The sequence below is a fragment of the Buteo buteo genome, chromosome 6, assembly GCF_964188355.1.
Source record: "Buteo buteo chromosome 6, bButBut1.hap1.1, whole genome shotgun sequence".
Lineage (NCBI taxonomy): Eukaryota > Metazoa > Chordata > Aves > Accipitriformes > Accipitridae > Buteo > Buteo buteo.
In genome coordinates, this window is record NC_134176.1 from 7,655,215 (window position 1) to 7,681,049 (window position 25,835).

Here is a 25,835-nt window from a genome sequence, read left to right on the forward strand (position 1 = left end):
GGTGCGTGTGTGTAGGATGTGCTGTTTCGGGAGCACTTTCCCGTGCCGCTGGGACATCCTGCGGTTACAAGCTTCTCTGAAGTCGCTGCTCCTCTTCCTCCACAGCCAGCCAAAACTGTGCATTTGAGCAGCTGTCAGGCTGATGGCTTGCATGCGTGCAGAAAGCAAGCACCTACATTCATGCAGACAACTAGGGGTCTAGTTGCTGTGTTTCATCCTGTGCAGATCCACTGAGTTGCTGAGTATGTGCAACACCCAGCTAGGCTTGAGACATCCAGGGTCCCTTCAGGACAGTATTCAGCTGGTATTGGGACACAAAGTACCCTACTAGAATAGCCACCCTCTTCCTTTCTCTCCCTATGAAGTTCAACAAAGTGAAATTAGGGATGTGACTTCAAAGGGCAGCCTTGTGGGCTGGTGTAGCACTTTTGTCTGAATGCATGTTTTGGCTGAATGGCTGTATAGATGTATGTGGTGCTTGTTTGCTCTTAATTATTGTTCTGCTTTTCCCTTTTTCTGTGGTAAGATGACAGAATTACTTGCTTCACAGGTGCGTGGTCATTCACTATCGCCTTCTAACGCAGCCTGTTTCTTGTGCACTATCATAGGGCACTAGTGTCCTCATATGAAAGGAAGCTGCATGTAAACAAAAAGGATATCCTACATAAAATTTCTGGGTGAAAGTGAATGCTATTAATAGCCCTTCATGAGTGCAAGCTTAAGTCAGCAACAAACAGAATAGCGTGGGACCCTGCAACGTACCTGCAACTTGCAGTTTCCATTACAAAAACCTCCTTACGTAGACAGTAGCTATGGCCCTTAGTGATGTCTACAGTGCATGCTGGCTTGTGGAGTGGAGGAATCCAAGTTCATTCCAGCCAAGCCAGCTTCAGACCTGGAGAGAGCCCAACTCTGCTTAAGGGCTGATTAGCCCTCTTGATGGGGGCTAGCTGATTAGCCTAGACACAGTACCATTCTGCTGCAGTTATCCAGCCTCCCAGACCCAAGCATTGCACTGAGCCTCAATGACAAACTAACCTGGGCAGGACTCACTTGGATATCCAGAGTAAGAAGCGCTATGTCACTGAGATGTAGGGATGGCTTTGGGTATCTCAGACCTGTATTCTCTAATGTTGTTTGTGTATGTTGTGTGAAATACTCTCCAATGGATAATTATTTCAACAGCTTTTTTTTTTTTTAGTTCATTTGAGAAGACACACTGTTGTTTGTGTGCATCACCCATATTTTATATAGGCAACTGTTTTCTAGGTTGTATGAATGACCTGGTGCAGAATTTCTGTTACGATGGGTTGGAGATGCATCTCCAGATCTGTTATGAGATTTTGGAAATTCCAAGTCTCCAATTATTTTTCACATCTTTACTGTGTCCTGATGATACAGCTGAGCCTTAAAGAACCCTGCTGGTGGGTTGATGTGTTCTGAGTCTTTCAGGAGCTCTTTTCAGTATGCCTCTTTTATTTCCTAGTATGCACCTGCGTTGTACACAAGCGCTGCCATCATCTAATTGTTACAGCGTGCACGTGCCAAAACAATACTAACAAGACTGATCTCAAGGTAAAGTCACGTTGGTTATTTTGAGTCATCATAATTTGTGAAACTTCAGGGTTGTCTGGGTTGCTGGGGGTTGTCCTGTAACAGAATTTACTGTGTTATCTTTATTCATGGATTTAAAAGTGAGAAAGAGTGATAGGGACATGTATAAAGGCCATGCAATATCATCTGGTTGTTCTTCTGTTAATGCCAGTGACTGGTGGGAGTAGCACATAGGTTAGGAAGACAGCGTGTCTTCATTGGAAGAGACATCAAGAAACAGCAAATCCACTGTTTTCCTTGGTAATTTTCTTGCATGATTAACTGTGTTGTCATCAAAATTTGGTGCCTGGTTCTTAATGTGGATTTCTTTGGCTTTAAAATCCAACCACTGGTCTTTGTTATGCCTTTTTTTTTTTTCTGGTAACTTGAAGTGCCCATTTAGTCATTGCTCCACACCTTTACTCGATGAAATTATTTATGTTGTAATAAAGAACCCTTGCATAACTTGTGTTTCTGAAGGTTTTCCTTCTTGCTAGTTTGGGCTGTATTCAATGGGAGTAGCATCCCCACCTAAAACTGCCCTGCGCCTTGCATGTCTCATTTCTATAACTGGAAATTGTTTAATAACTGTGCAAGGAAAATTAAATTGACATATTTTTAATTGGGAGGTAGCTCTGTATGGTGTGCCATGCAGAAACCTTCTTTCCAGTGCAGATAAGCAATTGCCTTTGCTCATTATTTTCTTGCCTCCGAACTGCTGAGCTAGACTTCTTAAAATGACCCCTTGCCAAACCAGATGAAAATAAGTTAAAATGCTTAAGGCTAAAGTGCAAGTTACACGGTGAATCTTCTCACCCCTCTTTTAGGATTGTTAAGGCTTTATAACACCTCTAAGTTACTTTAAAAGAAGACAAAGGTGAGGAGGCACCGCTCACTGCAAACTCATTGTTTCAGTCACACCTCTGACTTTTCTTTGTGAAGTGGTGGATTCCCCTCTCAGTCTTCTAGGATCTTCATGTCGAGACACAAGATGAAAAGTAATGAAGAGGTTCAATGGGGATGGGTTTCTTCAGCTGCTATGACGTTTTGTAAGGTGTCTTTGAGATCTGAATGGTTCACAGTTGGAAAAGAAAACGGTTGAAAAGGGGATGAGAGCAAGCGATAAAGCAAAATCTGGGCCTGAAATGAAAGACTGTTAATAACAAGCAGGGCGAGAGTAGGAATGAGAATTTTAGGAGGAGCTGGGAAAACTATGCTGTATTACATTTAATAAAATCAACAGTTTGACCTAAAGTTACATGTTTGCACATAGTATGCAAGTTAATAATTTGAAAATTGCTTAGTTACAAAATGCTGTAGCTAATATAATTTATATGTGGCACTTCAGTGCGATATATTTGTGATGAGGTAGTCCACGCTTCTAATTCTAACTTTAAGAATTTAAAGTTGGCTAGGCAGCCCTTTTTAAAATCTGCTTTGTCAGGTAGTCCAGCCCGCCCAGCAAGGAAACCAGAGCAGGCTCACAGCAGGTGAGGTTGGTCACTCTGTGTTCACTTGCAGTAAGCCTCAGTGAGGTGATGGATTGCAGTATTTTTTGAGTTGGAATGATTTTCAAAGTTTTGCACCTAAATGCCTGTGTGTAAATGAATGTCAGCTTACATATATGTACTCGAATTTTAAATCTGTGCCTTTCTTTTGGTGCTTCAGGTGACTGAACAGAGGTTTGGAATCAACATTCCTCATAAATTCAGCGTCCACACCTACAAAGTCCCGACTTTCTGTGACCATTGCGGTTCCTTGCTTTGGGGAATCATGCGACAGGGCCTACAGTGTAAAAGTGAGCAGCTTCTTACTGTAGCCTTTTCACAAAATACATATATTTTTAGACTCTTGATGCACTGTGTGGGCTTGATTTGTGCAACCTTCAAGAGAAAGCCGAGCAATGAATATTCATCTTTGCAAGAGTTAAAACCCCACTGATTTACTTTTTAATCTCTGGCTTCCAGAAGGACTCTACTTTGCACTCTAAGCACAGCTTTGTTTAACTTGAATTATTGAAAATATTCTTGGGTATCACTGCTCCCTGTATTCATTTTTTCCCTTTACCTGAAGGTTTTTCCTCAGCTAAGGAGGTAAGGCAACAAACAAGGCATCTGAGGGGAGAAAAAGGTCATTGCTTTAGGTTGACTAACCTGTCTGTCATGCTGATAATTGATGACAAAGCATGTCCTGGTGCTATGTTTTTGTTTCAGTGATACAGACTGTAAAATCTAACAGTCTACATTTGCCTTCATCTCCCACAAGAGGGTGTGTGTGTGTCCATGAATGAGAGCAAGAAAGATTTTAGTTTCCCACTGAACAATATGTCTTTAAAATTAGATACCTGCAAATGCAGGGGAAGTTTGTTGCAAATTCTGTGGCATTATAAATTCTAATTTTACCTGCAGGCATAGCTGCAATGGTATTTATATACCTGACAAACATGTGCTTATGAATAGCTTCAGGCAATGTGGCATCCTACTTGGAGAGTTTGGGGTATATTCCTGATTTTCAGGAGTTTATTCTCTTATGAGAGTCCTAATCTTGTTTCTGCTGAGATCAGTGGCAAAAATCCCTTTACTTTAAAGACACAGTAGATCCAGGTGGGTATATTTCCTGAAGCAGAACAGCTAAATTATTTCTCAGCAGTAAACCCCTCCGAGTTATTTTAATTGTTCCTTTGTTTTTACTTTCCATGCCTACCATCGCCCGATCAGTCTGTAAAATGAACGTCCACATCCGATGCCAAGCAAATGTTGCACCGAACTGTGGGGTGAATGCAGCAGAGCTTGCTAAAACCTTGGCATGCATGGGTCTGCAACCAGGAAGCATTTCCCCAAATTCGGTGAGTCTTTTTCTCTTTCTCCTCCCCTCCCATTTAAAACATTTACAACTGAGTCTTTATATGGGTGCAGGAGAAATCGGAGACTTCAGTTATGACAGATGGCGTTAGGTGGTTGACTGCATGAGTAGGTTGTTACTGTCTGTGACTTGTGGCAAAGACTTCACCTGGGGAATGGATGTCTTATATCCAGCTTTACCCTAGTGGAGGCTTTCATCTATAGGTGTTGCTTTGTTGTATGCTTATGTTTCACAGTGGTGTGACTCCATTCACACTTTTATCTGTTTGGCATGAGTGAGAGGAGAATAAGACCCCTAACTAATTAGTGATCAATGTAATGTAATTCATGCCATACTTTTTTTTACTTTTACCACAAACACAAATGCTCTGTCTGCATACGTGGCTTGTGATAGAGCAAAAGAAGAGCTCAGCAAAAGGCCTAGGTTGTCTTTCCAGCTTTGTCACTGTTCTTCTGAGTGAGTCTGGGAAAACCATTTCACGCTTCTCTACAGTTTCCCCGGGTAAAATCTGTGGTCCCTGTCAACACAATGTCACCTCTGGTCTTTGCTGTCTGAGAGAGGGTCCCAGTGAGATTATTTCCAGGGTTGGGACATATCTGTACAATTTCTGCTTGTCAGTACTTAAGGCATCCTAAAAACCCAGCTGTTGTATATCTGAATCTATTCAGAGAGTTTAAAACACACTGTAAGAGCTTAAGTGAAAATGCCCATACATGGTAATGGAAATCAGAGCTGCCATTTGATAACAAGTCAGTTTTTGTCATGTTTCCTTTGCGAGCAGTTTTGAAAAGTGAGTTTGCTTGAGACCACAATAACCCATAATAAAATACTGGTCTATTTATTTGACCAAAAAGAAAATATTAAAACCCAAAACATAGTTGCCAGACATGATAAATCTTGTTATACAGTTAGCCAGCTACATCGGTCAACCACATCACACTGTATCAGCCTAGCATGCTCATTAGGCTGTGCTGCCCCTTTTGATTTCATTTGGTTCGTAGCAGACTGTCTTATCTTCACTCTTCATGCTGTAGCAGTTCAGGGGGACAGTTACCCTGGGAGTTACAGGGAAACACAAGTCTCACACTCCCTTCTCAGTTCTGTAAAAATCAGCGCTTGTTAGCATTTGTTCTTTGCATAATCTGCACATCAAAAGAAGATGAAACCAGGAAAATAAAAATCTGTGCTTGGTGTTTAACAATCTCTTCTCATTATTTGTGAGCTAAAGGCTGTAGGTAACTGTTGAGACTGTGCTGTAAGCTGAAATCTCTTGGGAGTTTTGCTGGGTGCTGTCCTGAATGCTCTTAGTTCTTTCTCCATGGCTTGGGTTGTCACTTCTGTGGCAGTGAGTCAAGTCTTCCGAGCAGGAAGAATTTTGCTTTACACCAAAGTAGTCACAAGGTGGAGCTCAAGAAGTCCGTGTGACTTTGTTCAGGCTAATAAACTGAGTAAAAGTACACGTGGCTTACATGCATACTCTTACCTGCAGAGCTGTGAACAGAGGGCACTGGAGGTTGACTTGATCTTCATATACTGCAAAAATAGGAGCTCTAGAAATGTGTGCTAATACCAGTACAATTCCTGAAAATGCAGACACCTCGCTGCTGGTGTGGGAATGAACAGCCTTCCATTGAAATTACAGCAGCGGAGCAAGCCAGCAGCCCAGCTGTGGAAAAGAAAAATATTTTGAAGTTTAGGTCCCGCTGAACTGGGCTTTCAGTAAGAGGCTTAAAATCAGATAGAAAACTAAGAGATTCAGATGAAATCTGCTTGGGTTCTAGATCTCTCCAGGACTTTGCATATTGCAGAAATTATGCAGTCCTCCTCGCTCTGATGTTAGATAGGAGACTTGGATTTCCACACTCATTGTCTTATTTTTCTGGGGAGTGAGGATGGAGAGAGTCAGACTTGCCTCTTGGATCTACTGGGCAGTGGGTTTACAATTTAAAATGCCTAGGTCGGGAACCGGTGTTGACATCTCAGCACAGCTCCGTGTGGTGCCGAGGTTGGCCGGTCACACGTAGGAGCTGTGCAGGGTGGTGGTACCAACATGCCTTCTGTTCCAGTGGCCATACAGTGCATCTGAACGAGGTCCTAAATGCCCAGATTGGTAGATTGACTACCTGTGAGTACCTCTAAGGCAAAAGTACAATTTCTATGCAGACTGATACTTACTTATTTTCTTCCGCAGAAACTGGTTTCAAGATCTACTTTGAGACATCAGGGAAAAGGCAGCCTGAAAGATGGCAACAACGTTAGTGAAAGTTCAGCGAGCAAACTTGGGATCAAAGACTTAACCTTCCTTCGTGTATTGGGAAAGGGCAGTTTTGGAAAGGTGAGAGTTATTCATGGATCTTCTGGGGAAATCCACATTCCTTATTTAAGAAACTCCAAGACAGATGAAGTTATTTCATAATGTGGCACACAGGCTGCCCAGTGGAGTATGCTTTGTGCAACAAAGTTGGTTACAGAGAGCAGGGAGAAAAGGGAAAAGAAAGCAAGCTGACAGTAAAGTGAATATCACAAAAAAGAACAAAGTTAGCAACTAAAGGAACAGCTGCATGCCAGGGCCCATACCTGAAATTGCAAGTGGGTGCATTAGCACTCGTTTGGGCAGCTTTTCTTGGAGCATATAAAAACTCTCCCTTTAAAGGAAACAAGGCAGTGGTTTCAAATGCAGTGAGGTGGGGGTTTCATTTCTCTGCTTTGCCACAAAGCCAATATGAAACAGTGAATTTGAAGTTGATAACTGAGGAGGAAAGTAGGATGGATGGCACTGCTCAGGGGGTTTGCCCTGGCACAGTGGATGAACTGTGACTAGCTAGCCCCGTGCCAGACATTGGAGCAATGTGTGTGGGTATTTCTGTCTGGAGAAGCCTGCTACAGACAGTAGCATATGTGTCATCGATTGTACACTGATGCCCATACCAACAGGCTGACTCGCTCGCATCCACAAGCCTGGTCATGAGATAACTGACCTTTCTAGCGTGAGAAGGTGTGAGAGGCTCTGTGTTGCTCATAGAGACTGAGGGCTCAGCCCTTGCGATTCACCCTCCCCTTTGGTTTAGGTGATGCTTGCCAAGATGAAAGAGAGCGGGCAGCTCTATGCAGTGAAGGTGTTGAAGAAGGACGTCATTCTCCAAGATGACGATGTCGAATGCACCATGACTGAGAAACGCATCCTTTCCTTAGCAAGGAACCACCCATTCCTCACCAAGCTCTACTGTTGCTTCCAGACTCCTGTAAGTATAGCCTGGGCAGTGAATAGCCTTCCTCCTGATACTGGCTGGCACGTTCAGGACAGAGGCTCTCCCCTGTGTATTTGCTCCCTGGCCTGTTATAAATGTCCACCTTAGACCCAGGAGAAACCTCTCTGCTCAAGGGTGAATAGAGCACTTTGCTATACTCCACCTCTAACACCTGCCAGGCATTTGGCAAACAAAATCCTGGCTCGTTCTAGGCTCCCTAACAAAATGGTAATAACAGGGAAGCCTTTCTTTGTGTCTTCCCTAGAAACATGTCTGTGCTATTGAATGTTTCCAAATGCATATGCGCAAATGTCTACAGCTCTGCAGTGTCCTCCAGTTGCTGTGGGATCTCAGGCTCTGCTGTCTTGCTACCTGAATTTTAACAGGACTGTATTTGCATTGAATTATCTGCAAACTCAGTGAATTGTACTTGGAAGCAGGGGCAGCCTGCTGTATCTACCAGCCTTTGTATACTGCTCAGAAGTGAATGAAAGATCCTTCTGGGATTACTGCAAAGGAGCTTACAGGCATGGGTGGACACTGAATCAGATCCATATACAGTTGGTATTTCTTCTTGTGTAGATAAGACAAATGATAGCATTGCTGTCACTTGTGGTATGTATACCTCAGCGGAGGACTACGTATATGCTGCCTGTTCAGCTTAGAGCCTCCCCTGGTGTATGTGTGTGGGTAGGAGCTTATTGCTGATGTGGGTGGTGGAAGGAGGAGTGGCTGTGATGGAGGCAGTGCCACAGTTGTGTCCCAGCAAGGTAAGTTTGGGAGTCCCTGAGCTAAGCTGTTATTAAGACCAAAGCATTTTCTGCAGTGTAGCTCTTCCAAGCTGCCTGGGCTTCTTTCCAGTTGCTTTTTGTCCGTTGCTAAATGGTAATAGAGCTTGTTTTCCTCTTAGAAGAGGCAGGAGAAACTTGCCCTTTTAATTGTGGCTTCACTCCTTCTACATAAACCCAAAATACTAAGAAGAAAAAAAAAAAGGCAGACAAATGCATCCTGCCACCCACCCATTTCTCTTCTCACTGGGGTGATGCAACAACCAGCTACGGAGTTTGAGTTGTGCTTGTTTAGGGTGGAGCCCTTGGGTAGACTCAAGCAATAGAAATGAGGTGGTTTGTTGTTTTTTGGATTTTTTTTTTTAATATATATATACAGCTTATGTGGTTCACAGAGCAGCTGTGCTGTATAGCAGAAACAAAACTTAAAGCTCACTGTTGTCACTAGTAACCAAGGAAACTCCTCTTTTATTTGTCTTCATAATATGAAGACACAGGGCCCAAATTTTAATGGCTTTCCTGAAGTTCTCATGTAAAATATCAGAAACGTCCAGTATTGATGCATGGTGTTGGAGGTCAGATGCAGGATAGCAGTGTTTTTTGCCACTCGTTGCTATGCTCTTTGCTGTGGCTTTGCCTACTGAATTGCAATGTACATGTGAAAATGCCACATGTGCTCCTGGGCTGTGTAGAGTATTTCCGATGAACTTAGGGAGGATTTAAGGTCACTGTGCTAGCACCGTCCGTCATGTTCAAGAAATGAATGCAATCTGCTACGGGTGCAGACAAGGTCTTCTGGGCTGATGAAGTAATTGCAGTCTTTTGCAAAGGGGGAAAAAAGGGAAGAACTCAGCCTGTTTAGACTAGCAAATTGAAAGCAAAAAGAGGATCTGATTGATGTCTGCAGATGTCGAACACTGAGGAGGGAAACAAAGCTGTCAAGATGCTGGCTAAGATTAAATGAGTCTAGACTGGCCATGGATACAGTTAGACTGGAAATGAAAAGGAGGTTGCTAAACAGTAGAGCAGCCTGGAACAGGAATTTCTGGACCAGCTTGTTGTCAGAGGAGCGGAGGGAAGAACCCCTCAGCCCTTGCAGCCCTGAACACAGTGCTGGTCAGTCTCTAAAAGGGTGCCAAGGGAGTGATGCTTGTCATGGCAGGACCCTGCTATTTCCAGTCTTTCCCAGGTTCTTCTTTTACTTGAATCCCACTTTGCTTCATTATCTTGATTCTCAGTAACAGAAAACCACTTCCTGACAATAATAAACAAAACCAAGAAGGGAAGCGTTTACAAAAGAAAAAGTAGATTTCAGACTGATGTGGTTCATTGTGCCTTTTGCCCATGTTCTGCACTCGGTGACACCCACTTCAATCCAGAATAACCAGATTTAAATTGCTTATAAAAGCATAATTAAATCCCTTTGCTATAGTGGAGAAGTGATTGCAACAGCAGGGTATTTATTGGACAGAGTCCTTGCAGGAGGTCTTAACCAGGCTGATACAGTACTTAGGGTTTCTGCTCATTCTTTACATGCCATTGGGTTATCTCCTCCATTAAAATGAACTTGGCAGAAAAGAATATATATATATGTATATAAAAATAAAAGAGTAACCACTTATTCAAAATGTCAGCCTGCAGCCATATTTAAAAATGTTACTTATGTTTGGAGTTGGGGACAGGTTTACACAAAACATTACCTAGTTTCACTTGCCATTACATGGAAACCACATCATAGTATCACACTTACAGCCCAAACTCTGAAAATGTGGTATTAACAGTTTGTGTTATAAAAAACAAAGCATCACTCCAGTCTGCTGTGGAGATTCTGGATAAATAATGACCTGCTGGGCCTGCCTTTAGGAATTTTTCAACAACTAGCCATTTTGAGGCTTCTTACCATTTGTCAAAGCAAAGTCAGAGCCTGATCCCATAAGATGCATCAAGACAGGCAGGGACTAACTGGCAGGTAGTAGCCCAGCTGGAAGGTACTTGGGGCTTATGGTTGGTGCCAAGTTCAGTATGAGCCAGCAGTGCAGTCTCATTGCACATAAGTTAAATTATGTACTGATTTTATGTACAGGAGCTGAGAGGGGAAGTCATTATCCCCTCTGCTTGGCACTGGCGAGGTTGCACCTAGAATAGGAGCATCCAGTTACGGCCCCCCCCTTCCCAGTTCAAGAGGAAATTGTGGAAACTGGAAAGGAAGGACCTTGGAAGCCCCTGAAATGGTGTAGCAGTTTGAGGACAGAGAGCTCAAAGGGTTTGAGGGTTTGGTTGGACCTAGAGCTGTCTGAATTCTGACTCTTGTATAATACTCCACCCGAACCAGCAAACTCTTCCCCTGTCTGAAGCAGCCCAGGGGGTAACTTAAACAGCCTGGGGCATGTCTGTGCTCCACAGTGCGATGTCGTGTAGTACCAGTAATGCAGCATTAGCTGAGCTGGCACGAGTACCAGAAACAGCAGTGCATTACCCGAGTTCATCTATATCGCTGCTACTTTTGCTCACTGTTTTAGAGCTAGCTGAGGCTTTTCTGTGCTTCCATTAGCTGCTGATGGTTTTCAGAAAGTTTTTCTGTTCTCTTGTGCTGCCCCTCTGCTCAGTGTGGTCCTAATATAGTCTCAGCTGCAACATAAGTGATACCCACTAGCAAGGGCTGCTTTATTTGCCCAGGGTGGGCTGGGGGCTGCCTGCCCTCCAAACAGCCTCCTTGCTCCATCGCAGAGAAATAGTGTAGCCACTAGGTGGTAGGAGCTGCAAGGCTTGTCTCTGCCTGGTATAGGTGACAGTTTTCAGAGCCTAAAGAGGAAATATTAACTCCACAGCAGGCTGGCAGAGGCTGGACGTGGCCCTCAGCGTGCCCGGCGCTGGGCTGGGCAGTTTTGGACTTGCACCTCCAGATTCCTTTCGTGTGAAAGGCAAGGAAGGAGTCCTGCTGCTCCCTTCATGGGGCTGGGGGGGAGCAGTTTAAATCCTGCTCCAGCTGCATCTGTGTGAGGTCTTCCTTCCTCACCACATCTCTGGTTTTTTTAATTTTTTTTTTTTTTTTTTAAATGGAAAGCCTCACCTTGGGATCTTTCCACCTTGCCTAAGCCATTTACCTCTGCTTTTTCTAGGGCCTTAGAATCATCCTTTAGTGTCAGAGAGGATTATGCTCCTGCTTCAGTAATTTGTGAGTTGCTGACAGGTGCTGGGGCCGACCTGTGGATAATTGTGGATCCTGTGTTAGGGGTCACAAGCACCAAAAAATGCTCGTTTCCGTTTACCTGACACTGGTGTCATCCAACAGCTCAACAATACTGTCCTAGAACAGGTGAAAGAGGCTAGATGTATAAATAGCTAAAGCAGTAACTTAATCCTGGGGAATGTGGATCCTGGAATGTTTTAATTAAAATGAGTTTGCAGTAAGTAGGTCCTGTCTTCTTTGGGGTTTAGGAGCCATCCTTCCTGCACAGGTGGTTTGCTTTTAAATCCTTTTGTCTCCACTCGTATGCATGAGAATGAAAAGGGCTGGGGGAGATCAGCTTCCCATGCAAATAGTGTCAAATAGCTTCTGGGGTTTATGTTTATTGCCCTTATCCCTTTTCTCATGACTGCAGGGTGCTTCCAGGGGACTGTCACCCCAGGCGATGCTGTTTCCAGCACTGTCCCTACTAGCTTGATCGTTATATGGATTTGCTTTCCGTGTGGCTCTGCTGAGGGTTGCTGAGGCACAGAGCCTGCCTGTGTCATTCCAAAAATAGTGAGACACGAGAACTTGGCAGAAGGATGTGATTTTCTATAACGAGCGTCCTTCTGAGATAATAGCTAGCAGGGGTGCTGTTGAAGCCAGTAAGGACTGGCTCAGGGACTCTAGGGCAGCATAATCGTTGAACTGGTCCCATTTTACGAGGGCAGCCTGCTGTCCGGCACGCAGCTTTCTGCTTCCTTTACAAGCTGCGGGCTGATGTCACGCTCGTGACATGGAAGGGGAAGGTTTCTCCATGTCTTTGCTGGCTCTTGGGGCACTCAGGCAGTTCTCCCAGGGTTGGTGTGGGCATCATATCATGGATCACCCAGGCGTTTAGAGAGATGAGCCTGTATTTCACCTCCTAGAAGTGTTAGAGCTAACCTGGAGCCTTTGCTGGGGGCATAATTTTCAAGTGAGGGCCCACCAGCCAAAGTGGTGGGACTGAGCAGTTGGCTGGCTGCTCACCCACCCGTTGGCCCCCAGATGCCACAAGAGAGGTCTAGGTGCCCTTGGATGTCCAGGGGAGTCCCTCAGTCGTGGTCCCTCCAGGGCATCTCCAGCGTCAGCCTGGTTGTCCACCAGCCACTCCCCGTCACCAGATGGGTAGAGCGCAGGGCAGCCCCGGGGCAGAGCCTGGCACGGTGGAGGTGAGGAAGGCTGGAAAGGCTGCGGCAGCCTTCCCGGGGCTCTGGTTAGATGAACGAGCGTCCTGACACAGGCCTTGGAGGGTGCTGGTGGGCGGTAAGGAAGCGGTGAGGCCTCTTTGATGTTCTCTTTGAAAGGCGCTGAGAGGGAGCCCTTTGGGAGCAGAGAGGACAGCTTTGATCATCTCCCAGGCTCTAAACCCCCAGCCTTCCCTCTCTGGCATGTCGGGGAGGCATGATTCCATATGTGCATATGCCCGACAGCCAAATGCGCTTCTTGGATGCTTTTCTGCAAGCCTTGAGACTTTTTCCCCTGTTCTTGAGCATCGAGACCGTTGCTAGCCCCAAGCCGCTGTGCTGGAAGACCAGCGCACGCTTCAGCGTCGTTGCTGCCAGTCAAAATGAAGTGAAGATGTTGATGGGGACATCCTGCTTCTGGGCCTGGCATCTTCCAAAAAGCTTGGTACAGTTTAGCATGCCTTCTGGCCATAAGCGCAGGGCTTGCTACAGAGTCCTTCTGAAGTTGGGCATGAAGGAGCTCAAGTTGTGCTTTACCCAGGGCCCTGGGGCAGTGAGTTTAGGTTTTTGGGGGGCTGCTGGACAGGGAGCTACAGGGGAATTTCCTCTCTCCACCTTTTCTCTCTCCACCTTTGCTCTCTGGTGCAGCTTCTGCAGGGGTCTATGCCGCGGTGCCCTCACGTTGGCTTTGTGACCACAGGAGGGGCAGTCGCTTTCTGCCTTTCTCTGGCTCCTGTCCTGTCTAGTGCCGAATAAAGGCAGGCTGGTCAAAACTGTCTCTTTCTGTGGTTTAACAGTGTTCACATGCACCAAAACCCCATGACGTCTTTGCTGGCACACCGGCCCAAGTTGCCAGTAAACCAGATGTGTGAGGCTTCTAAAGGCCGGTCTGAAAGGCTCGGCTTTCTCTGAAGCGCACAGTAACACCTTGCAGTGGTCTCTTCGTTGCAGGAACATATGGGGTCAGGGTTTTGGTTTTGGTTTTTTTTTTTTGTAGGCAGAGTGGTTTTGCTTGCAGAAGACGGAACAAGATCAGACTGGCATTTCTGATTTTTATCTGTGAACTTTGCTGGGTGTCCACACTTAGGCTGCATACTGAGGTGATAGGAGCTGAAGTGAAAACATGAACTGAAGGGTTAGCTGCCATCATCGTGTTGTAGCTCCTGAGTGTAACTTTCCCACCCCTGGCTGTTGAGGGACTTTGGATACTTGCATTTTTTTAAGAAGCTGAGAAAATGCCTGTCTCTGTCTGCAGTGGCTTATAGGAGAGATTGTAACTTAGACAAATTATCAAGCTTAGTGCAAGGGTAGCTGAAGGAGGTGCTGTTGCTTGTGGTTAGCCACAGTACATGAAACTAATATTTTTCTTTGGACTTAAAATCGAGGAAGTCGTGGCATAAAAAGGGGTCAAAGTGGAACCAAGTCACAAGCAGCCTGAGTGAGCAGGTGCCAGGCAGTATTGAGGAGGAATGGAAAAAAAAAAAAAAAAGGCAATCAAAGCTCAGAAAAGAGGTAACTAGCTGAGGTGCGACCCAGCGGTGCTTTAGGTTTCAGTCTCTTTGAATCTGTATTGCCTTCCAGGTAATGCTTAAGGTGAGGGGATGGATCCACAAAGCCCTCATTACAAGCTGTTTCCAAGTGGCCTCTGGGTGTTTTGACACTCTTAATTTTCCTGAAGACCTTTGGCTGAGCTTGTAGAGGTCTCTAGCCTTCCCCAGCACAGTCTGAGGCCAGCAAATACTGCAGAGCTCAGTATTTTTAAAAACAGGACAGATCTGTCTCAGGTTGGTCACTCCAGTCTGGAAACAGCAATTCCAGTAGCTCTTTTTTTCTGAACTGAGGGCTGTAAAAAGAGCATGGTCTTTACAGAGCTACTGTCTTCTGAGACACCATGATACCAGCAGCCAGCTGAGGGGTGCAGATGTCCTATAAATCTTTGATTAACGGGTGATGTCTATATTCTAGTTCCTTATTCCTCAATTTATTCCCCTCCAAGTTCAGCCAGCCCTTTGTTTTTTTGATCTTTCAGGTGGGAAGGAGTGTTTATGTAGTTTTCTATGCCATTTTAAAAGGTCTGGAGGGGAGGATTTAATTTTAATTCTTCTTTCAACTTGTTTTGTATTTTTTGGATATTTTGTTTTAATGGTGGCCAAACTGGCTTTTTTTTTTTTTTTTAATTGGGATTACACAGACATTTTTTGTACATGATTTAATTGGTTGACCTAGTACCTGAGATCTGAGATTTTTTTTTTTTTTCCTTGTTGGGGTTTTTGTTTTGTTTCTAATGGAACAGATACAAGTGAAAAAGTGATAAAAATAATCCTTTTGCATGTATGTTGAGTAAAAGTTTCTGGTCAAAGATGAGGTAATCATGTAATCCTGCTGTGAATTAGAGCGTCTTAAGGGGAGGGGATGAGGAGGAAGGATGCGCATATGGTTCACTCGCATATCCCAAAGGATGCATTGTTTCAGAGAAATGATTGAATTTGTGTGTTATAAAAACTGTCCAGCCTGTGAGCTTGAAATTTCAGCCACGCAGTTAAGAAAACAGGGGCAGAAGTTTGTAGGGTGTAGTTAGATGCGTCATTTTCTTTTTTTTTTTTCTTTTTTTTTCTTTTTTTTCCGGGGCAGGTGGGAACCCACAACTCCCATCAGCTCACCCTGGCTTGTGGTTGTCGTTGTTCAGCTCTTCTGGAATGAGCTCAGCGTTAATACGGTGCTGCGCACACATGCGCACGGGAGGCAGCCTTTACCCCGAGGGACCCCGCAGAGTTTATTTATGCAAATGGCAAGAACCAATTTGCTATTCTCTAGGCGACGTTTATGTGCCTCTCTGCCGCGGCGTGGGAAAGGCTGTGTCGTGCCCACTATCAGCAGCGTCAGATAGCAGAGTGGGGTTGTAAGTGATAACTGGTGATAACTGCCCTGTTCCTGTAGTTGTGACAATGATGCCGGTGTCTTTTTGTTCAAAGAGCTAAAAATGAGCCTGGTATGGGGAAGTGACCTGTGCTTCTCAGAAGCGTGCTCAGCAGCTGCCCAGCTTAGAGGACACACCGCATGCACCTTATCCCCTTACTGAGTTTGCTTAATTTTCATGGCAGCTCCTTCTAGCTATTAAAAAAACCCCAAAACAAAACCCGAAGCCTGCAGAAGAAAGAAACCTTCCCTTTCTCAGCCTTTTGGATGCCGCACACAGTGATCTCCCCTGTCTCGATAGCCCCAGGGCTGTGTGTGCCGTGCTCCCTTGCTGTGGCTTGATTTCTCCTAGGCAGAAGTGGTTCCTGAGGCTGGCACATACTTCTGCAGTCGCCAAAGCAGAGAGGTAAAACGGCTAGCGGAGCACCAAAAACCGGCTAGCAGATGGCCGTAAAACCTGCCGCCTTTTCGCCACCGCCTTGTTTGTCTGGGAGTCTCGGGCCACGGCGGCGAGCGGAGCGGCACGGCAGTCATCGCTGCGGCCGTGTTTAAGAAGCGTCAGTAATGCGCGCATGTAATTCTAGCTGAGCAAGCGTGGTGCGGAGATGTTTCTTCTCCTCTGCTCGATGTAGTTACTCTGATTTGAAATCAGAGGAGCAAATCTTCACCTAGCACAAGTTCGTGTCTTGCTCCGTCGCAGTCAGGTGAGTGTGGCTTTGACACTGTCCAGAAATTTGGGGCTGAGCTCATTAGATCTGCTTCGGCTCTTGCGCACGTGTGCGTGTGCGCAAAGGTTGTTTCAGGGGTTCCCTCTCGGTGAGCCTGTTCTCACGACGCCTGCGATCCTCTCTGGTTTTGAAACACTGCCATGTACAACTCCCCTGAACAGCCTGTCCTCCTGTAAACCTCTTAGCTGGGAGCAGCAGGCAGCTTGCAAAGATGCGGCGCTGCCTTGGCCGAAGGGCTGGGTATGGAGGGGGGGGGCATTTTGGCCCAGAGTAGCGTCTGAGCGATAAATACTGAGAAACAAACCTGTTTATTATTCCTCCTCCGGGTCTGGCGCTTTGGCGTGACTTGACCCAGATACGGATGGCTACTCGCGCTGCTGGGGGAGTTGGACATGTGGCTTCCTGAAGCCTGGTACTGAGACGTCACGCTTTATTTGCGTGCTCCCAGCAAGACCTGAGGCAGATTGCTTTGTGTGGGGGTTGTGGACCACGAAGGAAGAACAGGAACATCGGGAGCACTGAGGGAGCCTGCCAGCTCTTGTAATAATCTTGTAATAATTTGCTTGCAAGCTTCCTAAGCCCTGCTACTCTTTTTGGAAACAATAAACTTTTGCTGGGAAGCAATGACACAGCTGTCTCTGTATGGAGATAATTTTGAAAGCCTGCCTTCTGTTCTGCAAAGCATAAACTGCCAAAACACTGTTTTCTTGGGGAAACCCTTTGGCTTCAGTGAACTCAGATTGAGCCCAAAGCTGATTGTCTAAGGACTTGTGTGCATGAGTTATTTCCAGAAAGATGAAATGCAAACTTAGCACAATTCCTGAGCCAGGCTGATTTGATTTTTTTTTTTTTTTTTTTTTCCCCTCCAAATTGGACCATTGCTCGAAACAGCATTTAACCAGGTCTCCATATCCTCCAGATTCTTCCTTCTATGGCAGCTGTCAGCTAAAGAGGAGGCTTGGGTGAAATTACTACTGGGATGTGTCCTTGCTGGAGTGGCTCAGCCCCTTGTCCTGCAGAGGAATCAGCGTGGGCAGAAGCAGTGTCTAGAAGAGCTCTGCTGTGACAGGGACATGCAGAGTTTGTCCAAGGCTATTCCTGGTGGCTCTGGAAGCTGGAGAGGCCCCGTTGCTGTTTTCCAGTGGGTGTCCTGAACCTCCACCAGTGACTCTGTTGGGAGAAGTCCCCTCTGGCCTCCGCATTGCCCTTGGCACAGCAGCTCTTGTAGAGTGGCAGATCGAGGAGGCAGCTTTGCTATTATCTTCTTCTATGTCTGCACGTAGGAAAGGCTTGTCTTCCCCCATCTCCTCCCTCCATGCTGCCTGAACTGGGGCAATGGGGCTGCCCTGTCCTATTTACTTAGTATGAAAGCCTGCAGTCGGAGATAAGGCTCTCGCCCTAGCTGTCTTTAGAGGTCTTTGGTCTTGTGTGAGTAGAACATGGACATCAGCTACGACTCTTAACTAGAAGGGGGTGGAAGTTAGCCATCACACGGGCCTTTTTTGGGCATGGGGAGGGAAAGGATGCTCTTGTAATAAAATCTGGATATATCCCCCCCCATGATAATGAAGAGGAAAGATATGAGGGTTCAAAACAGCTTGCTTATAGAGCTGGTGAGGACAAAGGGCTGAAGTGATGTTGGAGTTGGATTTCAGTGGGTGCTTGTGTTTGCAACAGGCAGTAACCAGTGTGTGGATTGTAATCGGTATTGTGGCTTTTGCAGTCAGGGACTCTCTTTAAGCCCCACCAACACCCCGCTAAGACAACAAACAAATAAAGCAGGTATATGTTATTGCTATCAAACACTGTCCTTAGGACATAGTATGTTCTTCCAACAGCCCCTGCCCTGCTAATAGGTGAACAAATAGGGATGGGAAACTGAAATGTAAACAAAAAAAAAAAAAAAAAACAAAACAAAACAAAAAACACCAAACCAAACAGCTGTCTTGCACTAAAATTGGCAGAGCTAATCTCTAGATGTAGGCCAGCCTTGAAGTGAACCCACCTGATCCCACAGACCTCATTTGTTTCCTCCGAGTGTTTCTTTAATTTACAGTAACAATTGCTTGCAGCTTTATTCATCTCGATCCCAGTCGAGAAATGGTGCAATGTGACTTCCTCATGTGGCTGCCACTGCTGCGAAGGCTTTCGCATCACTATTTCCTGTTGACTCAAATGCTCTTTCTTACTTTTGCTGACGTCAGAGATAGCAGATCAGGGAAGACTTCTGAACAATGCAAAATAGAAAAACAGCAATGCGAGGACTTCAGAATTAAGCCCTATCAAACACTCCAGCTTTCAACTCCTCCTAATTCCTGTTGCTAGTCCCCAGGAAAGGAGGCACGTAACTCTTAGGGTCAAATTTGCAAGTATCTGAACTATTTGTTGGTTTAAGATTTCTTTTTCCTGTCCCCTTTTTAAACTATCTCTTCACTCTTACTCTGCCTGCTGCAAATTGCCTTTTTTCATAAAATACCACTGTTTATTTCACTTCTCAATGATTCCTGGAAGAGTAGTGGGTCTTTGCAGTTTGGCAAGCTAATGGCCTTGCTTAGGAGTAAAAATGGAAGACCTTGCTTGGCTTTTAGATCCTGGTCCCCAAGGGGTGGTCATTAGTGCTGATCTTTCTAATAATTCTTGCCAGGTATGTATCAGGCCAATGCACAAATCCTGAATTATAAATAAATTGTAATACTCATCCTGCTCTTTTCTTCAGCAACCCCATGGGATTTCTAAGTGTTAAGAAACTGGACAGACAATTAGCTGCATCTCTTTTGTAAAAAATTAAAAATGGGTAGTCCAAAGTTCTGTTAGGCCTAAATGGGAGAACTTCGGTAGTTAAAAAATCCATATTTATGCTTGATCTGTGAAATCATACCAGGGGTGGAGGTGAGGCATTAGCTGTCACACTTGTGAGCACCATGTAACACATGCAATGATACTTGCTGAGGTTTGTAGTTAGTCTGAAGCAAGAGTTTGGAACAAAAAGCTGTTAATTCCACATCAGCAGTGATGTGAATTTTAAAACCAGCTGTTTCTGTGCTCACCTGAACATTTGAGAAAGAAGTAGTATCTTCCTTTAAGCATCATAGTACAGATGAGTACCTCCAGAAGTCTGAGATGGGCTGTGGAGTTTTGCCAGCACTGGAGAAACAGGACGTGTATATTTTAAGATAGGGAGAGTTAACTTTGTTTCCCTGAAGCTCACCTTTAAGGAAAGGGTAGAAAATGTATGCATGTTCACCTAACTGTATGCATGTTTATACAAGCATATCTATTACATAAATACATACACACACCTCCTTCATCAGGTTGCTGGTAAATTAAATCACTTCCTGTTGGAGATCTGGCAAGAGGGATTTCTTTTAAGTATGAGCTTGAAGAGATGCCTGGACAAGCTGGGCTAGATAAGCACGTGGCATGTGGGCAGATCAGCAAGGAAGGAGGTGGGAAAGAATAACAAGGAGATGTAAAAGCTGGCCTGACTGGCGAGGCAGAGGTGATATCGGCGCTGCCGCTGGAGGGAGGGTTGCTGAACAGGTAGGCGCAGCGTAGCCAGACCCAGTTTAACCAACTGCAGCGAGGACGTGGCATTAGAGATCTGATGTGGACTGAAGAGCCAAGGTCGCTGGTGGGTTTGCAGAGTTTGTGCTGCTCTGGCTTAGGCTGCTGCCATAGACAAGCCAGCTTGGGTGTATTTCAGCTGCCCTGTAATAAAGGCAAAGTGAAACAATGAAGTATTATTGTTTATATGGACTGGAGATAGCACTTAACACGTGGCCTTGGTGCTACACGCAGTAATATTGTGAGATTGCTGGGAACGCATCTATCTTAGCTTCTGGAAGGAGCCGTTAAGCAGAGCCCACGATGATGACAAGAAGAAAGCTGTCCTCATCTGTCACGAGCCGTTTGCTCTCCCGCTTGTGTCCAGAGAGGAATGAAAGGATCCCTGGTTGCTTTTCTTCTGCTGTGTGCATCTCAAGATGTTAATACCAGTAGTCACTTCAAGCTGGCTGGCTGCCAGAAAGCGGAGCGTAACAATGCTTATCCTCTTAAACTTAGAGATTGTTTAAAACTAGCTTGTAGATGATTAACGTCAGACCTGGGAAGGGGCTTGTGGGAAAAGAAGTGCAAATAGTACCATTAAAAGGCTGACTGGTCGCAACTGAATTGTATGCCTCTTTTCCAGTCTGCTTGTTCCTGGTATTGAGAGTAAAACTGAAACAATCGATACTGAACGTCCTGAAACAACTACTAGGGGCAATTTTTGAACCAGACTGCAACAATTCTAGGGTTTAGTTTTGTGACAAATCATGGTGTGTCCTTCCTCTCACAATTAAGCGAGCACCCCTTTTGCATGCATTAAACCCATACCCAGACAGTTGAGCATGCAGCTTAAGCAAGTGCCTCCCTATGTGTAGACTTTTGCAAAAACCAGAACAAAAGCGAAAAGGAAACCTCAGAGACCAGCAGCTGTGGTTAATGAGCTGAACTTTATTGAACAGGTTGCTTCTCTGCCCAGCAGAAACTTTGGTTTATACTTCATCCTTACCAGTTCCTTCACCACCCAGAGGTGTCTGCAGGTTAATCAGAGGAAAGCTGAAATCTGAAGCCCCAAAAGGCAGCTGCTGTGCCAGTGTATGGCAGGAATTCCCATTCTGGAAAACAACGCACATTCTCCAGAGCTAGTGTCGGGATACCCTCGAGACAATGTCGTCATTGCTGTTCTTGAGCCCTTGTGCTGTCATGGTGAAGCTGCAGTCTGTGAGCAGTCTGGTTGTGCACATCATATTATGGAGCGTTTTCCCCCGAGAGCTGCGGTGTTTAGTATGGAGCAAGTGACATTTTACAGATCTCTCTTGTGTTCACTCAGGGGTATCATCCTCTGCAGATTCAGGCTAAGGACAGTTTGGGAAACCTTCCAGGAAGCAGTTAGTGTTGAGCATACACCTACTGATATGTGTAATCCACATGTGAACAGGAATTAATTTCATTACTGGGGACAAAATTTTTGTGGGGAGTGCAGGACAAGGGGGTACTAACAGATCTTCCTAGTATTGACTTAATCTTTCCTTGAAAAAGCGTATTTTTTTTTTCCCACCCCAATGTCTCATGGGTGCTTAATCTGTTTTTGTTTAGGAGATAATAGTTTTACTTAGAATTTTCTAAGCCTGACAGAGGATATGATTAACGTTGTTCGTATCTGTTGTGTTTGCGTGTGTGAAGGATCGCCTGTTCTTTGTGATGGAGTTCGTAAATGGCGGGGACTTGATGTTCCATATTCAGAAGTCGCGTCGCTTCGATGAAGATCGGGCCCGGTTCTATGCTGCAGAAATTATTTCAGCCCTTATGTTTCTCCATGAAAGAGGCATCATTTATCGGTGAGCTCTGTATTCATTCATTCGTTCATTCATTCTCTTTGTCTGAACCCCACGGCTGAGATGATAGCTCGAGTTTTCTGCTTGAATAAATAACTGTCACTTGCTGCACACCAGGAACAAGTTGTTGGCTGGGACAGCAAAACCTCCACTTTCCCCCTGCACATTGTCCAAGGTGTGCCAGCTTCCAGGAAGGAGTGGAATTTCTGGCTGCAGCGTTGACTACGGGGAGGGTCTTCCTATGACATGTGTGCAAGCACGTAGAAAAACAGGTTTTCCTTCTGAGGCACAGGGACTAGATTTTGTGTTGGTGTCAATTCACGTAGCTGGTTTATATTAGCCCCAGAATTGCCCCTTGTCTGCACCTCAGGTGCCTGCGTGGCTGCTGAGCGTTAGCTGCTGACCGACAGAAGCTTCTGCTGGGCTGCTCTGGGCCAGACCTGCTGCTGGAGACTACATGTCAAACTGATGACAAAGGGAAAGGCATTAAGTGAAACCTTCCTAGATTTTCTGGGAGGTAAACGCAAGGAGCTGTTGCTTTTGCCACTGTGTAGCCTGTTATTTAAAGGCCAGTATGTACTGGTTACACCCATGCCTCTTTGTTTCCCTGTATTAGCTATGGGCCTGTGTTATCTGTTTGACGCTCAGCCACTGAAAGTCTTTTAATTCCTGCCATGATCCTACAGCAGGAGTTTTTCCTTCCTGTCCACGTCTGGCATCTTTGTGTTTGCGACAGGATCGGAGCATCATTGCCTCCCTGCATCAGCCTCTGCTCCCAGGTCTGGAGGCTGTTCTCAGGAAGCTATGTCCCATGTGCAACTCTCTCTTTATTTGTCATTATTCTGTACTCAGGGGGGCAGTTTGCTTATATTTTTTTCCTTCTTTACTGCCAAAGTGCTCCCCTATCAGCTTAAGCATCAAGGCATAGACCAGCCAGCATGGATCAGCTAGCCGGTCTGCTTCCTGGCCAAGATGACGATTTGACCATTTGACCTCACATATCTGCCAGGGGCAGAGCGAGACCTCTTCTCGGGTGGAACAGGACAGCTAGAGCAGGGAGATGTCAGCACTGACAGTCTGGTTATACAGAAAGGTTTCTTTCTGACGTGCTTTGCAGAACACCTCTGACATCCTCTGGCCCAGAGCGCTGGAAAGGACGAACAGTCAGTTGTTTTCTTTGGAATACTGTTACCTGCATTCCAGCAGCAAAGCATGCGTATTTGGGTATGGTCTGCTGTAGCCCTGCTCAGTCCCGGTGGTGGCATGCCGGCACTGCAAAGAATAACATCAACTCTCAATTTTTGCTGCTTGGTTACATTTGTACAGCTGGGAGCCACAGCTGGGTCCAGGATGGGACCAGTTCCAATCCCAGTCAGGCTCTGTTAGTGCCATTGCAGACTGTGGGTTGGGCCAAATGCCTTTTGGTTTGGGGCTTTGCGTAGTTTAACCCAGGCCATGCAGTCCTGTGCTTAGTAGTGTGTCCTCCCGTATCAGATAAACCCAGGTCTGAACACACTAAAACGAGAATAGCTGAGGGCTAAAGTGGCCAAAGGGCCGGGGGCTGTGCAGGGGACACTTGCCTATCTGATGGTGAGATGACAGGATAAATCAAGTAAAAGCAACTTCTCTTTCTCTTCCTAGCTTGAGCTCCAGTAAGAAACAGATGGTCAGGTGAGGACAGAGAATATTAAATTATTTTTAAGTATGAAATCATATGATATATGTGGCACAGTGAAATAGAGAAGGAGTGTCATTTTAGTATTCTGCAGGTCCTGAGAGCATGAAAATTAGTAGTGATATATACCATATGTATTGAGCTTCTAAAGCACAGTGATTGTCTGCACAGAATAGCAAATCTACTTACTCTACAGCTGGATTTCAGTCTAATTCTTCCCTTGTGAATAATGCCAGCCGCTGAAGAGAGACCCCGCCAGATAATTACGCAAATGACATTATCCTTAAAATAGTGACATCCAGTAGTTATTGTCAATCATTCAGCGGCAAAACTGTGTCTGTGCATAATGTAATGCCACTGTGCTCGCAGTTTGTCCTGTCCTCCCCAGCCTGCTGCCTGTCACAGGGCAGGAGTAATCGATCTCTCTGGGTTTTGGCACTCTTCAAGTGCTGCTGTAATTCATGATAGAAACTGGAGGAGTAATTGAAAAGCTCCTTGAACAACTGCATGGGCTTTGATCTTGTTGAGAAACTGGTTGAGCTGCGGAGTCAGGTAGCTTCAGCTGCACGAGGCAGATTTGCAGGGGGATGACTTGTTTTTTTAAAATTAGTCGGGGTGACTCCGTTCTGGAAGATGTAAGAGGAGAGAGCTGCTGGCTGTGGCTGTACTGAGCCGAGGGTGCTTCTGTCAGGTCACGAACGCCGGGCTCCAGGAGGTAGTCTGCAGGATGGAAGCAGATACTCAGAAGGGAATCACTGCAGTTGTGTAAGAGAATTTGGAGAGTTTATGATCAGAATGTGAGTGCTTGCTTAGGAAGCTGAGAGCAGGGGGGAGAGACACCAGGAAAAACTTGACCAGAAAGTGTTTTGCCACAGGCTGTTCAATGTGCCTCTTCTTTCTGGATTCCTGGGGTCAGTGGAGTAAGAGAGTTGCTGGCCTAGAATACCCTGGGTCATTTGTTTGTCTTCTGGGCTAAACTTAAACATAATAAGACTCTATTTTTCCTTGCCCCCTTCAAGATTAAGCAGTTCAGGAGAGAGTCTGCATTTACCAACACAGTGAGCGTTCTCCCGGTAAGTCAAGTTGCTTTTGCCGCAAGTGCTGCCAAAAGCTGGGTCTTCTCTTCTTTGAAATGCCAGAGAGGCTTGAGAGCCAGCACTGAAAGTTCAAGAAGTAGCTGAAATATGTCACTTTGACCTGGGGTGACAATGCTGGTAACGGCTAAAAATCAGGTGTTTGTTGATTCCTTTTCTGGCCACGCATACGCAATTTGCAATAGCCATAGCGCAGTATTTCTGCAATTGCTGCTGTGAGTCCGTGAGAATGGGGTTCCTGAGGCAGATGGTGTATTTTGGTTATATGTGACTTTTTAACATTAAAACCAGGCTTACTGCTGTATTGGTACTTTTATAGGATGGTTTTTATGATGCAACTGAAATTTTCAGTGAGTTTGCTCCTCACATAGAGGAAACAGCTTTTTGTTACTAAGTCCTAGCCAGAATAGAAGCCCCATAAATGTACGTGTGTGTCTTTGGGGTTTTTTAAAAGAGAGCTTTTAGTTTCACAGTTTTGTTTTGGGTTTGGGGTTTGTTTTGGTTTTTTTTTTCATTTGCATCACTGCAAAGGAGCATGGCTTTCTGGCCTTATCAGGGAAATATCTTTGTCTTGCCCTGAGCTGAAGCTTAGCTGTCAACTCAGCAGTGTCTATTTATAGTTGCTTCCTGAAAAAAAAATGTCAACAAGTACAGTGTGGTTCCTTATCCCATCATACAAGGGATAGGACTAGAATGCATCCAGCCATGAAAGCAAGCTTTTCAACGTGTCAAATCATAGTATATAGCGCACCCTTAACCACAGAGGAGTAGGACAAGGACATATTTGGGATCAGCTTATGCTGGATGTTGCCAGGAAAAGGTTAGGTGATAATCAAGGCTATTGTAGATAAAATCTTTGCTCACAGGCCAGTATTCTTGCACTGCTGCCTTTTTTAAGCTTACTTCTAAAGGAAAATAGTATGCCGGGTCCTGTTGCAGGTAGGTAGGTTGGTTTGTGATTTTTATCTAAAGATGGTATGTGCTATTTTTCTTGAGGCAGCTCTTCCCGACTTTCACTTTCCAGTTCAGCAGTTCCCAGGGTAGGGCAAGCATATTTTGGCTTCTGTGCATGCCGGAAACAAAACAAAACAGCATGCATATCTGAACAGTATTAGATTGCACGGTGGCTGGCTCGATGCAAGTAAGCTAGTCCACTCG

The 25,835-nt window shown here is 45.3% G+C and overlaps 1 protein-coding gene across 1 annotated transcript in view; it reads left to right on the forward strand.

The window, feature by feature from the left end:
- Positions 1 to 25,835, forward strand: part of PRKCH (protein kinase C eta) — a 119,945-nt gene that overhangs the window by 50,500 nt on the left and 43,610 nt on the right. Inside the window, exons 5-10 of the mRNA XM_075029619.1 lie at positions 1,487 to 1,575; positions 3,262 to 3,391; positions 4,311 to 4,438; positions 6,647 to 6,790; positions 7,524 to 7,697; positions 21,757 to 21,911. Coding sequence (XP_074885720.1) covers positions 1,487 to 1,575; positions 3,262 to 3,391; positions 4,311 to 4,438; positions 6,647 to 6,790; positions 7,524 to 7,697; positions 21,757 to 21,911 — 820 coding nt within the window. The remainder of the gene's footprint in view (positions 1 to 1,486; positions 1,576 to 3,261; positions 3,392 to 4,310; positions 4,439 to 6,646; positions 6,791 to 7,523; positions 7,698 to 21,756; positions 21,912 to 25,835) is intronic.